This window comes from Chlamydotis macqueenii, chromosome 4 (assembly GCF_036417535.1).
Source record: "Chlamydotis macqueenii isolate bChlMac1 chromosome 4, bChlMac1.mat, whole genome shotgun sequence".
Taxonomy (NCBI): domain Eukaryota; kingdom Metazoa; phylum Chordata; class Aves; order Otidiformes; family Otididae; genus Chlamydotis; species Chlamydotis macqueenii.
This window is the reverse complement of record NC_141559.1, coordinates 33,316,354-33,332,471: the sequence shown is the minus strand read 5'-3', so window position 1 is coordinate 33,332,471 and position 16,118 is coordinate 33,316,354. Positions and strand designations below refer to the sequence as shown.

Here is a 16,118-nt window from a genome sequence, read left to right as displayed (position 1 = left end):
TTTAAATGTGCTAAATCTTAGCAATTTTATTCTCATAATGTGTTAAAATGAAAATATTGTTGGTGAAATTCTAGCTAAAGAAATATCAGCATAATCATGTATTACTTTATAGAGTTTAGCATTAACATATTTGTGTAAATATTCAAGATTGCAATTAGTGACACCACAAGTGACTGATTTATAATCTTGTGAATGTTTTAATGAACTTCAAGAGCAGAAAATAAATCTGTTTTAATAATATATCTATGGAGTTGTCAAAACCAGCAGAGCTAGAAGCACTGGAAAGCTATTTCAAAATTACACAAGGACTTGTTTGGGGATCATCTGATTTTTCACCTGCATTTCTGAATCACAGCCTAAACATAGCCATCTTCCTCACTTCAGACTGAATCTGCTGTAGGTGAAGGGTTTGGAGGCTTAGGAACTTTCCCCTACAAATCTCATACTGCTCATTTCCTGTCAGCTCACATGTTAAAATGTTATTCTGCCTGAATCACTATAGACCCTTACTATAAACATGCACATCTGCTCACTGGTGGACAACTGTGAAGTGAATTCTAGCTGAAGAAATACTAAACAGAAAACCAGAGACAGACTTCCACAGGTGCTCCTTCTCCTCAAGCACTTTCCACCCATCTCCCATGTGAACCCTCTCCTACCCTTGGGGGCTCCCTGGCCCAGGCAGGAGAAAACTGGCGTGACTTGCCCAAATAAGGCAATACTGAACAAAATGGAAATATTTGTTGAGACCTTCAGAAAGGATTTTCAAATGAGATCAGTTCCCACTGCCTCCTGATGGGAAATAATTAATCCAGTACTGAAAGCTGACCATTAACACGATGCTAAAATGGTCCCAGACATGAAAGAAGAATAAAGGAAACTATCTAGACCCTGCAGTCTTAGCCAGGGCAGCACAACATGGATTAGAAGTGGATGCCTTTTTTCCTGACGTAAATGAGGGATTGCTCTTGTATCTGCTGCGTGTACAACCACGGGGCCAGAGTACTGAGGTGGCAGGGAAGAGTGACTTATTTATGAGAAGCCCACTCAGCCCTGGAGTTGGTGAGTTTTCAGCATTCTCCTGGATCTTGTCAAGGGATTAGATTCTCATGCTAAGGTATTTAAGTGAAAACAGCTGAGGAAGGAAAAGAAACATTTATTAGTGAAGATCTTGCTTTATGCATCTGGGAAAATAATCCAAAACATTGTGGCTTTCTGTGGAGAAGGAGCTTTACAACTGACTGCAAAGGGAGCAGAGTTAAGCCAAGGCAGAGAACTTGTTGACCATCTTACTTTTCCTGTCTCTCCCCAGAGATTAAAGGCTCAAATCCTACCAAGAGCTGAACGATTTGGTCTGAGTGTTCAATTGGAAGGAGCAAACAAGCACTACACTTTAAAATAGTGCCGCCAAAGTCAGCTGGAGTACTCTTCTTGACATTAAAAATGAACTTAGGGGCTTGCCTGGCTTGGTTGGGCACCACACACACTGCACACACCAAGCACCAACAGAGGCAGCTACATGTGGTGGGTTGCTTACCTCCTTAGAAATCTAACAGCAGGCTTGCAAAACACAGTGCATGCACGTTTGCTGCCATTTAAAGTACAAAGAACTATTTTGTCACCTAATCCTCCCAACCAAAGTGACAGCTTTTGTTAGAAGAATGGAAAAAATGCATGAAGTTAATTGCATCTAAAATAAAAGAGTTGTTTTGAAATTATTAGTTTACGCAAAAGCCAGCAAGAGACCAATTTCTGTAGCTCTTTGGGAAGTGAAATCTGCCTGTTCGGAGGTCATCAGAATGCACCTACATTATATTCACAATGTTGAAATTGCACATTTATAATTTTAGTTGACTTTGTAATTTTGATTTTAAAATTAATTTTAATGTTACAATTTGAATTTTATAAATGGACTTGCTTTCTCTTATGCATCAGGTGAACAGGCCTACATATTCTACCACCCAGTGGGGGAAGAAAGGGAAATGCCTTTTGCATTCCTGTCTCAAATACGTAATCAAGCCAGAAACAGCATTACATCCTCATCGTGCCAGTGCTTGTGTTCTGGTGCAAAGATTTATGCGCTCTGAGCTGACTGTTTCTTAAAACTAAAAGTACTCTGTCCAGGTTGGACAGGGCTCTGAGCAACCTGATCTGGTTGGAGATGTCCCTGCTCCTTGCAGGGGGGTTGTACTAGATGACCTTGAAAGGTCCATTCCAACACAAACTGTTCTACGATTCTATGATTCTAAGAAGGCATTAGAGGAAAAATTTATTAAAAAAAAAAAACCAGAAAAAAATTTATTGTAACCCTGCATGAGTAGGTAACAGGTTGTACATTTTACTTAAAAGACAATGTGGAGGTAAAAACCATCATACTACTGAAGATTATGTGTTTCACCTGACACCAGTAGAAGGGGTAATTCCAGAAATTTCCGAAGAGTGAGTCTCATAATAGCTTTCCTGACCAGATTTCCCTTGCCACTTGAACTAAATAAAAATCCTCTTCACTGCCTATCTTTGATCATTAGAGAAGCCTATTCACTGTTATTCAAAGGTCTCATTTCATTACAGTTGGGACAACACTGGCTAGCTATACAATGTAGGACTATATGCAGCTGTAGTTTAAACAGCACTTTAAGATCTTTGGAAATAAAAGGTCCTTGTTCAGAAGTATTATTTTTGCTGTTACCGTAGTTTTTGTAAACCTGTTTACTCAAGAAGATGACTAAACTGGCAATACTGGAACTCAAGACTGACTAATCTTTCATTACATGAGTTATCACTCAGTTTGGTGCCACAAAAATCTATCAGGACCATATTTATACACACTAGGAATTCTGTTTCAAAGCAAAACATAAACAACATTTTATTATATACTCTGACACTTATAATGCGATAAATGCACAGCAGTGCAGATATACTGTAAAAGAATTAATTGTTCACATATAACACTGCCCAATAAAAAATAGCTATTTATGATCCTGAAAATCTGAACACAGAGCAGATACACACTCAACTCACTTCTCCACCCATTTCTCTTTAATTAGCAGAGCCTACTGATCAACAGACTGAGAGTCTTCCAGACCCTCACTGGGTTAGGAAATTAAACTGAAGCTTGGATAAAAGTCTAAAGGATTGTAATAATAGCTGGCTGCAAATGAGACCTGTAAACCTCAATAAACCCCGTAATTCTTTGATGGGAAGGAATTGGCAAATATATACATGTATTTCTGAGGAAAGTACATGTTATACTTCCACCTGCTGGTCACCTGCCTGGAAGATCATATGGATCTCATTCTACTAGGTGGAGTGAGAAACTAATTAAGTCCTTCCATGCAAGGAATCAGGAACCTGACAGTTCAATTTCCCATGGAAATAGAAAATTTATCTTAGAATAGTTTCTATTTTGTGAAAATTAAACTTTTTTTTTTTTTAACATAGAGGTTTCTAAGTAAAAACTCCCCACCGTTTCTTACTATAATCCTACCATATGCCTGAGTCATGAGCAAGAGGAGGCTTTACAGTCCTGGGAACAAAGCAGGGACTGGAATGCAACTTATAGAGATTTCCAGCTCCCTTGCTTTCTGACTTATGACCCACTGAGAAAGCAAGCTAAGAAATCCCTTTACCTGGCACAATTTGTCTTTCCCAATGACTGAGCAATCTTTGAAAGAAAAAATATAACTGATGTGAAGGTGTTCCTGTGCCTCTTCAGTGCACATATGCAGCAAGAATGGTAGTTCAACTACTGTCAGCCCTATAGAATCATGTTTCTTTTTCCCATCTCAAAAATTTAACTTCCTTAAAACAGATTTTCTTTACACTGCCGCAATCTGTACCTGATTGAAATGCTCTTACTCCTTTTGGAAGTCTGTAGCTTTGTGGATTTCCCCTAGCTATGACCAACATGGGAGACAAGATGCAACTTGCTCCATTCGAGTTGTTTTTTCCTTTCCAATACACTGCTCAAAGAGAAGCTTGATGCTTTCATGACTTCATCTGAATGATCTACATATTCTTGTTTTCATTTTAAAAGAGCAGTACTTCCTGCTTTTAAAAATCCACTGATTCTATGACCAAAGTGTGGGAAAACGTCAAGATATCCAGACCATGAAGGTTAGGAGTCATGCAAGTTTGGAAAGACGGCAAACATCACCGAACACATGGGAGGAGTTACATTCCCGTATTGGGATGGGATGGCAACCCCTGTTTCTGGGTATTTGCTCAAAATTAATGATATAGGGTTGATGTTGACTTCAAAAAAGATTATTATGAGTAGATAATGTGAAGGAAAAAGCACCTAAGCCATCTCAAGAACGGCCAAAGACTGCAGGGAGAAATATTCTCGCAATACCTTCAGACACTAACTAAAGATAGGTTCCTGTTTTTCCAGTTGAGATTTCAGCTTACCAAAGTAAGAGCCTGAAGCCATGAAAAAGAGCTAGGAAAAAGCAGGGCTAATTTTGTAATGCAGTAAGCTAGAAAGGCATACTAGAGCACTGAGAGAAGTGCATTGTCTGATGTTGTACTTCTTGATGTCTTTCCTTACTTTTTTAAAGCACTGGTATTGGGTTTCAAGTTTTGATTCAAGTCAGTCCTGCAAATTTGTAGCATTCCTCTCCCTGCATAAGAATGCTTACATGTGCTCTTTCAAAACTCTTAACCGAGAAACACCTGGATCAGCACCAAGGGCTCTGACCATCATGAAGTTAATCTTTTATCACCATGTAAAAACTAAATTGCTCCTATAAGTATCTCCACTCCCATTTTGGGAACTATACTTTTGGGTAAGATTAACAGCAGCATTTCAATCAAAAGGAGGCATTAATGCTTGTCTAAGAAGTGTCTCAATAAGCCCTAGCCTCACACTACACAGCCAGTAGAACACATAAGGCAGGTCACATAACTGCAAGCACTGTACTAACCTAGAGGAAAACTTATCTCCACATTCAAGAACATAAAAGAAAAGACGGCAAAGAAATACAGACTGCGGAGGATCTACAGCGTATGTGCACAGTGACTGGAGGTGATGGAAGGCCATGTATCCAAGAGTGCTGGAGCTTTTGCACTTCACAACAGACTGCCAGCCTTTTCTCTGGATTAGGAATGAAGAGCTACCAGATTTGAGTACAAGAAGAATAGTGGGACAGGGCAGTGAGAATTTGGGAGAAAAATGTAAACATGGAAAAGAGAGAAAGGAGAGAGAGTGAAGGCAATAATGGAAAAGAGCAGGGTAGTGACTGAGGGTGAAACACTGGCAATACAGTGAGTGATTTGGGGGAGGAGATGACAGAAATATCCCAGAACGAAGTGAGCGAGGTACTCTGAATCTCCTCTCTTCACTCTCTTGCTGCTCAGAATATAAAAGCTAAAAAAGCCATTTAGATAAATGCAGCTGAATTTGGTAAAGGGCAGGTCCCCATTTTCTTCCCTTTCCTTGCTGCGTGCTCCCCCATTCCACCATGGTTCATGCTTGAAGGCAACACCCTTAAAAACAACAGGGCCTCAGTTTATGAGAGTGTTGTCCTGAGCATCCTACGTTTTTCACCCCTTCCCACAGGAACACTTGGCAATTCTCTCTCCAGCTACTTGTAGACGTGAATTCATCAATGGCTTTCAAGAAGCAGTAAATTTGCTTACAAATGGCTTGTCATTTTCTGGACACTGTGACTCAGGTCATGTCAAATAATTCTCTGAGGCATTTGGTCTTTTATGACACGTATCAGCTAGCTCCTCCTGTAACAGTTCACACATCAGCAAACTGGCAGTCACTTTTCTCTACTGAATCTCATTTTTTACCACTTGGTTTTCCCTTTGAGTGCACCAATGCTAATTTATTATACAAATTGGATAAAACAGGGGATATCTGCTAGGATACAAGAAAAGTAACTTTTGGAATGGTATAAAGCATCCTTGCAAAGAGCCACCTGACAAATCTTAATACGCACTTCTTTTAGAGTTTTGCTACGTGAAGTTAATGCTTGCATTTCTTGTGTTTGAATATTTGTTTTGGTTAAGCTAGAAAACTTCCCACCCAAATTCGATGGACAAGGAGCAAGGTAAACTTTTTGCAGCTGACTGCCAGCAGAATTTGGAAGCTATCAACAAGATCCAAAGACACAAACACAATGTAAGCCCTTGTGTTTAGTTGTGGCTCATTCCTCTCAGGCAGTCATCTGAGGCAAAGTATCTCCTGAGGCAAAGTGATGGGCAACATTTTTCATCTCACTTGAGTAACTATCTCTTAGGCTATTTTGTCGGAGTAATTCTGGTTGTTCAGATCTCTGAACTGCTGTGGGAAATCTCCCAGGTCTCCACCTTTATGCATTCCCAATTACTAGTAAGTCCTTAGAAGCGAAAGACTATCTTGGCTTTTGCAACTGGCTGAGGCTTGAAGGAGACGGAGACACAGCTGAAACCTGTTTTCTGCACTCTTTAAAGTACTGCAGCTTTTTACAATTATGCTCTTCTTAACCTGTTTTTGTTACTGAAGTGACCATCAGCTGCTAAACACCACTCTCACCTGCCAGGCAGATAATTTCCATTACCCAGAAGCTACTGTGATTTCAGTAACATTTTAGGGAGGACACTGCAAGTCATCAGTCATGCTATCTTCTTCAACAGGAGCATTTTAGGTGAATGTTAGTAACAGCTAAAAGACTAAGCAGCTAAAGACTTTCTTACTGATTCAACACATAAGAAAACAGTCAACCCTTCTAAAGGCAGCTGGGTCCAACTTGTACGGATTGCCATGCTGTTCAGATTCAACAGACCCTCCTGTGATACACTGCAAAGGCAGAGATGTTTTCAGCTGATTTAACTTGACTGGCAGAATTTGGCCTCACACCAAACATCTTGTTCTACCAAGATCAAAGACATTATATTTTTGTAACTTATTTTCTGACTTTTCCATTCCAGCCAGGGCAGGCTACAGAGATTTTATCGGTGGGTGCTCACAAAACCCTACCAATGGAAGGCATGTAGTTTAACCCTCTCAAACTCAAAGCTCACACCTTGGAAGGGAGTAATTATCTGCACAGCTAACACACAAAAGGAAATAAGGCAATTGCAAAACATCCTCACGACCATTTCCTGCACAGACTTCAGGTTGCTTCCTTTAGTAGAGAGGGTACAAGCTAGAACAAGGCACTTCCGGCTGCTCTAATTATTCTTGTCAACTTTTTCTGAACTTTAGAATCCTCTGATGTTACACATATGCCTTCTTTCCCCCAAAGATATTATACTTCAATTATATCACTTTTATTTAACAGCTCCAATGCATTTTCTTCAGATAGTAACTACTATTTAATGCTTGTTCTTCAAGTGCACTCAGAAATGGCTGTTTTGAGTCAGAATATGCAATTTTTAAATTCAGGTATGTGTTTGAGCCCAGCAGACTTCATAGTGGCAAAAGCTAGAGACCTCATACTGTCCTAAAGTATGAAAGTCCATCATCACTGATGTACACTGCAAATGACCATCATGTCAGAGAGCCTGAATTCTGCGTCCTAATTTTAAAACATTTAATTTTTAGCAGATATATTTCCTATACAAATAACAGTGAGTAGCTAACAAAGAACAAAGATGTTTAACAGAATCAACTTCCAGATCAGCAGAATCAATTTGTAAATTGTATACCAACCAATAACACAGAATATTATTACAGCAGTGCCTGCCTCCCATTTACCTAAAAGATTTCTGAATTGAAGCCTGCAATAAGCCTGCATTATTGATTTGCTATAAGAAAATAAAATATCAGAGATACTCACTTTTACCAAAATAATTCTTGCTAGCTCTTCACACACAGGCTTTTCTTCATCCTTCTTCAAACTTTCCAATTCAAACAAGGTATTGTAATTTTCCAGCATTTTTGTCATTATCTTGTTGCAGATCTCCTGTTCTTTTATACCTTCAAATCCAGAGGGCACGCTAAAATTGGACAGAATACAAAGCAGAGTGTTATACATACTCAACATACGAAAGTTCCTGCACAGAGTCTCTGTTGAGGATACATGCTGGCCTCCAGGCACAGGAAACTTTGTCTTGGAAAGGAGGATTGTGTCAATGGTGGTAACAACTGTCACAGTTTGTTTGCAGTTTTTCTTACTGATATTAAATACCACGTCCGTTGGACAAACTATCTACTCCACAGAATCTAGGCAGAGATCTACCTGAGATAACCACCAAATTAGATACCACCAACTTTGCTATAAATTGGGTTCATGACTGCAACACAGACAGCACGAGGCGTTTAAATACTCTGAACTGTTAACAGGAAGAGTCAGATTCCTCCTAAAAGCAGTCTGTGATGACCTCAAAGGCATACAAGAAGGATGAGTCAAAAAATCAAGAAAACTCACACGCTCAGCTGAACACTAAAGGTAAAAGTTAAGCAAGATCTTCACAGCTTCAGGTGATACCATGCTGTACACCAGATTTCTTAACCTAATTTTTGTGTTGCCATTTCTCTTGAAAGTAGGCTCATAACTGACAGGGCTTTTTAAAACATGGAATTGGAAGCTGCCCTCTACAGAATAGACTAAAGATTCATATAAAAAGAGGATTCCAACCTCCACTTTGTAGGAGAAAAACCAATTACTTGGCTGCAGAAGCAGCACCTTCTTGCTCTCTTAAAACAGCCTCCTGTGCAGCCACGAATTGCTTGCCACAGACCTTAAAGGCACACACCAAAGAAAAGGCAAGGTACTGATTTGGAAGAAGCATTGTATTCCTGTCTATGCTCCTTTGCAGGGGGGTTGGACTAGATGACCTTTAAAGGTCCCTTCCAACCCAAACCATTCTGTGATTTAAAATACTTCTTCAATTATCCCGGGTTTCCCATTGAACAATATTTCCAGCAGACACACTCTCCTCTCGATAGTGCACAAAGAGGTTCCATGGATGTGAATTTTCTAAGGATCTTATAAAGCAGTAGAGACTGAAGATCAGGAGGTACAGTAAACACAGGAAAGATTTAAAGGGAAGAAGTAGGGGAGCACAAACCAGAAATGAAAAAAGTTTCAAGCATTTTTTGGCTGGGGACAACTAGTGCTTGTACAAGAGGAAAAAACAACCCAAACTTCCAAAAATTAAACAAATGCCATCTGAGCTATTTTATAGGGATGTAACTTGAAAGTAAAACATTGTTTACTAAAACCAGCAAATTAAAATTTACAAATAATTTTCTACTGTAAAACTGTAACTACAGTTTACTGGGGCCAGATGTGCATTTTAACAAGAAGGCTCTGAAAGCAGATATCCCCAGAAATTTGCCAAAAAGTGCCTTCTTGTAGAGGCTGCAGGCTACTGATCTTTCTCTGTATTCTCTCTGCGGTACATCTACATGTCAACAGGGAGAAGATCCCACTGCAGCAGAAAGCATCTTTATAAACTCCAGAGGAGAATCTTTACTGCTGTCAGTTCAACATTCAATACATGCTAGAGTCATAGGACCTGAAGTTTAAAGGAATTGGATTATTTCACACTGCAGAACATTGCCAGCTGTAAAATGGGTCAGTCTCAGCTGCCTTAAATAAATCCACTGATTTAATTAGTGTGGACCCTGGCCTCGAACTAAATAAAGAAAAAATGTGACAATTTCTACCAATGAATGTGCATGTATGTTTGGGCCAATTCACTTAAAAAAAAAAATCACATATTAACAAAAAGATAGTAACTGGCCTGAATAAAAGGAAGTGTACGTATGCAAATAGGCCCACACAACCATCCAGATTTAAGGAAACCTTTCTTCCCATGCTAAATAATGTGCTCCAGAGGTAGCATGTTGCAGAGCTTGCTTGATAATTCAGGCAAATCTTGACTGTTACCTTTCTGATGTGTTTCTCCAAAACACAGTACCACTGAAATAATCCTGGCACCCCTATGAACCTCATTCCTAGGAAATGGACTGAAAATGCACGAGAGCAAATTCAAGTCAAAATAAAGACTCCAGATAGCTTCAATGAGATTTAGAGCAGAACCTTGACCTAAACCACATCTGCTGGGAACTACAGCCAACACCTCCTTACTGGCAACAGCTAACACCAAAAAATACTTTCTGGTTGAAAAACAGCCCAGCCTATAAAGTTTCCACAAAGCACACAAACAGTATTTAATTTCTGCACAATTCCCTGCTTTCTTGCCCTCCCTTCCCCATATTACCTTGTCAGTTAAACTTTAATAAATCAAATCTGTGAAAAGTCTAACATCTTACTCTGAACCATTCTGTATGGGTATGGTGAGACGCCTATGCAGAACACTTTGTGATATGCATATGCAGAACACAAGGATAAAGCTTATGACTTTACTCTTTTTTTAATCACTCTGTGAATGTAACCAAGAAGAGCAGCATGAATTGTGTTACTTAAAGGCAGTGTAACATACATGATCCATTGCCATCTCTCTGACACTTAAACAGGCATATTTTACAAAGTTTCTAATTTATTTTTTAATTGCTTATTAGACCTCCATCATGGCAAGGACTATGATACTCTTTGAGCTATCCATGGTGACCTTTTCCTTGCAATAAATCTTCAGCTCAGCACATATAAGTTTAGATTATGAGCACGCACCACCCTGCATATTTACACAAGTTAAAACGCATCTGTTGCCACACTGCATAATCCACCAGTCTGACTAGACTTTTCTGAAAATGTGTGTAAAAAAAGAATATCTTACTTCAGCTTTTCTTAGTCTGGAAAGTCATAACATCTACAAATTTAACTTCAACTAACTAGAAAAACCCAGTCCTATAAGAAAGCATTACTCACACTACTCCCACTGCCACTTCTGCGATCACACCCTACTCCTTGGAGATTTTTCATTTTCTTTTGTGAAGACCTTATTAAAACTTTTTAGCAAAACTGTGTTCATAGTTATGGTTCCTTTATGTATCATTTGCATGTTAATTAGGCACTATAAACTGTGTTGCTTATGCACATCTTACTCTGGTTACCAAATCCTCAACGGCTGGACTTGATCACCTTATAGTCATGTATGTATGAACTACTTCAGTAGCAGCACCAGAAACAGTAGCAGAATATCGGTTTCACTACCAGAAACATATTTTCTAGAAGGCAGGCATAAACCTGTAATTTCTGTGGTCACTCCTAGAAGAAAAAATGTTGATGGGTTCAGGTCTACCTTAGAGATTTGAGCTGGAAAACTCCCACTGAGTTCTCACAGTGGCTTGCAAAGCCGTGAACAGATACATAGCATAGGCAGTGACAGAAGCAAATTCTCTAGTGTCCCCTCTTAGATTCCTCAGACACCCTGCCCTTCCCAGAGAGATGCTCAGAGTGATCCATGCACAAAGCACAGCATCTCCACATTAAGTATTTGGAAAAAATGTGCTTTGTCTAAATGACATGCACCAGCATTAACAGTACTGACTCAGTCAAGCAGGATGGAGGGCAAAGGCGCTTTAGTACCGCAAGTTTTACAAGATATTGGACTGAAAATATTGGTGAAGCCATTTTAAAGCAGGAAAAGCAGTAGCTCTCAAAGTTAAAACATTACTTGGGAATAGGATTAAGTTATTAGCCTTTCACTTCAAAATATAACACCCAGCAGTATTTCACACTTCTGCACAGTGCCCCACCCACCACAGCTCCATGCCACTCATGTCCATGCAGTCCAGTGCTCACTTGTTCTTTTGATTCTTCCAGACCACTTTAAGCTAAGAGTGTGTCTGCTTCCATGGGGATGTTCAAGAAAGCCAGTCTCAAATGAGTTAAACCACATCAAAGCCCTGTGTCACAGCTCTTACTCAGAACTGAACTGAGGTCATTAACTCACTGTGAATGAATTACCGACCTTTCATGCGTTAGTTCAATGAATTTACCTCAGGGTCCCTAATAAACAAGCTGTTACAGGCTAAATGCAGAGTGGGCTTATAAGAGGGTGAATCTCCAGACTCTACTGAGAGTGTGGTGCAGTTAACGCATCCAAATGTGACTCCATCCAGCATAAGGCAGGCAGCGCTACAAGGCTCTGTCGCCATTGACCACACCAGAGAAACTTGCTTCAAGGTCCAGAAGAACATGGGATTTAGTCATCTGCTTGTAATGAGCTGTACTGAGATCACTGAACTGATTTCCCCAGGCAACAACTGCTGACAGCTCCCTGTCACAACTGAGAACCAGCGATTTCCATGTGAAACAGTGCGTCTCATTACGAATTCCTGATGGTGTTTGACCCCACCCTGTCTGAGATGCAGACAGGGTGAATGCACATTACCATTTCCTTAAGTGGCTTTGCAGAAGTAGCTTGCATGGAATGACAGCATCGTGATCCTAATTTACAAACCACTGAGGGCTATACGCTCTGTCTTCTCTGACTGCTACTTTTGCTGTTTGTACAGTATCTTTTGTAAAGGAGCACCACAAAGTCACCTTACCATTCTTGTAGGGGATCCTGCAAGAAATTAGGGGACTCTGAGAACAAGGAACACTACATTGGTGTTTTGTTTCTCCAGCCCTAGCAAGCATGACTGAAGATTTTGAGAACACAGCTGCAGTCATCTTAAGAGGTTACAACTTCAGGGAGTCTGCTTTGTCCCTCTAGACAGACGTTACTATGTCTGTAATAGATGTGACCTCATGGCCACAACTCAGCCCTGTAATTCAGCTGATCAAAGTGATTTGTCTTAACACACTGGACCACAAACTGGTGCAACTGAAAACAGACACATATTTGTGTCTGCAGACTCTGCTGCAAGATCAGAGGCTACTAAGTAGCTAAAGACACAGCAATACTAAGCTGAGGCAGGTGTTCATCTCAGTGTGTGCATCATTTACATGCTCTGCATCACCAGTTTGGACCAAACACAAGGACCTAAGATACTACTGAGATTTTACAGAAGTGCCTTAGCTTCTGAGAAACTGGAGAATTGCATGAGGCATCTAACTGCCTACCTTTTAAAATCTGTTCTAGATTATTTTCTGTAATGTTAGATTTAGGAGTCTAAATCAACTCTGTAATTCCATCTCTGTCTACATTACTTGCAGTAGATGCATAATGCACGTAATGTAGGTAATGCAAAGGAGTTAGAGTGATGTTGCTGCAAAGACTTTACTGACCGGCTTCATTTACAAGCAAAATCTTCTCCTACAGCAAAAGCTCCATTTTTCATCAGGAAATTGCAGTGATAGCAGGCAGCTTTGAAAGTGCAGCTTACACAAAGGCAGACAAAGGGAAATCCACAGCCCAGTATCCACTCAGAATGTACATCGCTTCCATCTCCAAACATTTCTAAATAGAGGCTCTTCAAAAATGCTCCCTGTGATTGTATCTGAGCTGTATTGTTTAGTTCAGACACCACTTTCTTTTGCACATATTAGGAAAAACTCTTCACTAAGAGGGTGGCCAAGCACTGGAACAAGCTTTCCAGGGAAGTGGTCATGGCCCCAAGCCTGCTGATGTTCAAGAAGCATTTGGACGTTCTCAGATAAATGGTTTAACTTTTAGGTTGTCCTCTGCAGATACAGCAGTTGGACTCGATGATCCTCATGGGTCTCTTAGAACTCAAGATATTCTATCATTGTAGTTTTTTTCCCGTTAAATTGCTCTTCCACTTACATTTTGGGTGTATGCTTTATTGCCAATCCTCAATCAAGATCAGAAGAAAGAATATTTTCAACCCAGAGCAGTAACTTATTTTCATGGAGTTTTTCAACAAAGGTATATACCAAAAGGTTTACATAAACAGTCATAATAATAATAAAACCCAAAACCAAAACCAAACCACAGAGCATTTCCTATTGAAATAATCACTACTTCATTCAAGAGATGTAACAGGAAATATCATAACACCTGGCACTGGACAGATCACAAAAGGGAAACTTTCTCAACTGAAACTGTAAGGGGTGGGTGTTCACTAGGAGTATGGAAGACTTGAGATGGACTTTGGCCAGAACATCCCTCCACTTATGAAGACAGCAATGCATCTTTACCAGTCTTCAATTTATTTCACACGTAAGCCATTCAATGGACTCCAGATGACAAAGTTGTGTACTCAACAGAAAAGAAACAGAAGAAAATATAAAAATATGTCATTGAAAGGCTCGGCAATATAGTCCTCTATGCACTTCCCAAAGAGGAGGCAAGTACTCATGGGTATTTAATATGATTACGGATGAGAACATTTATGGGCTTTCTATATTATGCCTGATGTTTTAAATCTGCATCGTAGGGTGTAGCATACTGAATTCCCGTGAAAAACAACTCCTTTACCCTGCTGACAAATGCAGTATTTAAAATCTATACAAGCCCTATAAGAAAGGTTATGTTGCATGCTCCAGTTTGCAATAATGAATGTTAAAACAACAATTTTCAGTACTCACTTTGACCCCAATCCCAGACTCACATTTGTTTTAAAGACTGATGCAGGTTTGGGACTGCACTGCCTGAAAACAAAGTCCATTCACATAATGTTTCAAAGGCCGGTATTATTCACTGAGGAGTTGTAGTTCAGCCTCTCTGCTTTCACTTCAGCTTCATATACCCATTTTGCATAGGCTCCAAAGATGCTAGAAACCAAGTTAAGACATTGATGCAGAACTTTACATCACATTTTAATTCTTACAATTTCAGCAACACTTTGGAAATCTTTCTGAATCTCTGAAATACCTACAGCTACCCTACAATCTACATTTTCTTCATACCTAAAGACAATCTACCTTTTCTCCATACCCAATGCTTTCTTGTGCAATCCTTCAGGTAACTTCTGTTACGTAGTCATCATACAGAAATAACTGCATCTAACTCTAGCATTTTAACTGGATACCTGCATTTGCCAGCCACTTTTGGGGGGATGGAGCAACACAATATTCTTAATCTCTGTTGGAACGAAACAGTCAGGTTAGTGAGGGCTTGAACAATGGAGGCCACACACACAAATCATTCTTTGAGAAAAAGCTGCAAAAAAAAGGGTGCAAATGGATCCTCTGCTTACTCTGTAACTGGTAGACCTCACATCTCTTACCATCCCAACCAAAGGACAGGATGAGTGCAGCAGCTCCTCTGATACCCAGCTCCAAGAGAGCAGAGAAAACCCAGCTGGTCCTTTCTTTCCTCTTCAGCACAAGCTGTGAGAGCCAAGTGGAGACACAGAGCAGCCATAACTAAGGCTACAGGAGCTGAAATTCAGGTCAATGGACAATAACTTTCTCCAAGAGTAACCACGCTGCAAGTGTTAATACTCCACACAAATTAGCACAGTGACAGAAAAGATAACTATTTATGTTCCTATACCTTCAAGCTCGTTGTTCCTCAAGGGCTGTATTTCTCTGTATACTTGACCTTTGGCTCCCATCACAATAAATCTGAACAATCCAAGCTGTAAGAAAACAGTGCACTAAATCTCAAACCATCATATTTTCCTTTTTTGAGCTGTTCGACCTTGGTGTTTACATTTTCCTGTATTTTACATCACACTTCATTACAAGGAATGCAAACAGTCATTTTCCTCCCCCTTCTATTAATCAGAAATAAAGAAAGCACAAGATAACCTTTAATTAGAAAAGCACTAGTGCAGTTTGTCAAACAGCAAGTAAAGAAGCAGGGGAAGCAGTGGCCAAGATAAAAGTAATAAAGGTTGAAAGTTTAAGAGATGAGATAAATTATTGAGAACATGAGTAGAAAAATAGAATGAGATGAAGAGAATTAAAGTGAAGTCTAAATGTCTGGAAAGTGGCCCAACAGTGAGATTTATTCAATTGTTAAACAGCTGCAGTTATGAAGTAGGAGATAATATGTTTAAATAGCTAAAATGTCACTAAAAGTACCTTGTAGAAAGCCATTCTTCACTATCAGCAGATGGGCTTTATCTTCTCTGACGCTACATAGACTGATGCTGATTTTAGACACCAGTGTAAATTTCTGACAGAAAAATCTCAGATCTTCCTGCTTCAGCAGTGTAACCGCTGACAAGCTGGATGCTAAGCTGGATGCTAAGCCTTCTTTCCTTGTCACAGAGAAACTCCCCATGCACTCCTCTGAACAGACAATGCAAAGTGAGAAAGTGTTCAGTTCAACCACCTGCTGATACTTAATTTCTGCAGCTAGTCTCTCTAGGGGCTGCCTCTAGCCAGCAGTAAGACAGCCCTTGCCAAGCAGGC

At 39.8% G+C, this 16,118-nt stretch overlaps 1 protein-coding gene across 5 annotated transcripts in view; it reads right to left on the bottom strand.

Moving 5' to 3' along the window:
• Positions 1-16,118, bottom strand: part of FAM13A (family with sequence similarity 13 member A) — a 132,397-nt gene that overhangs the window by 98,370 nt on the left and 17,909 nt on the right. For all 5 annotated transcript variants that reach the window (XM_086746543.1, XM_086746544.1, XM_086746546.1 and 2 more), the window contains exon 5: positions 7,770-7,929. In XM_086746543.1, the coding sequence (XP_086602669.1) occupies positions 7,770-7,929 (160 nt within the window). The remainder of the gene's footprint in view (positions 1-7,769; positions 7,930-16,118) is intronic.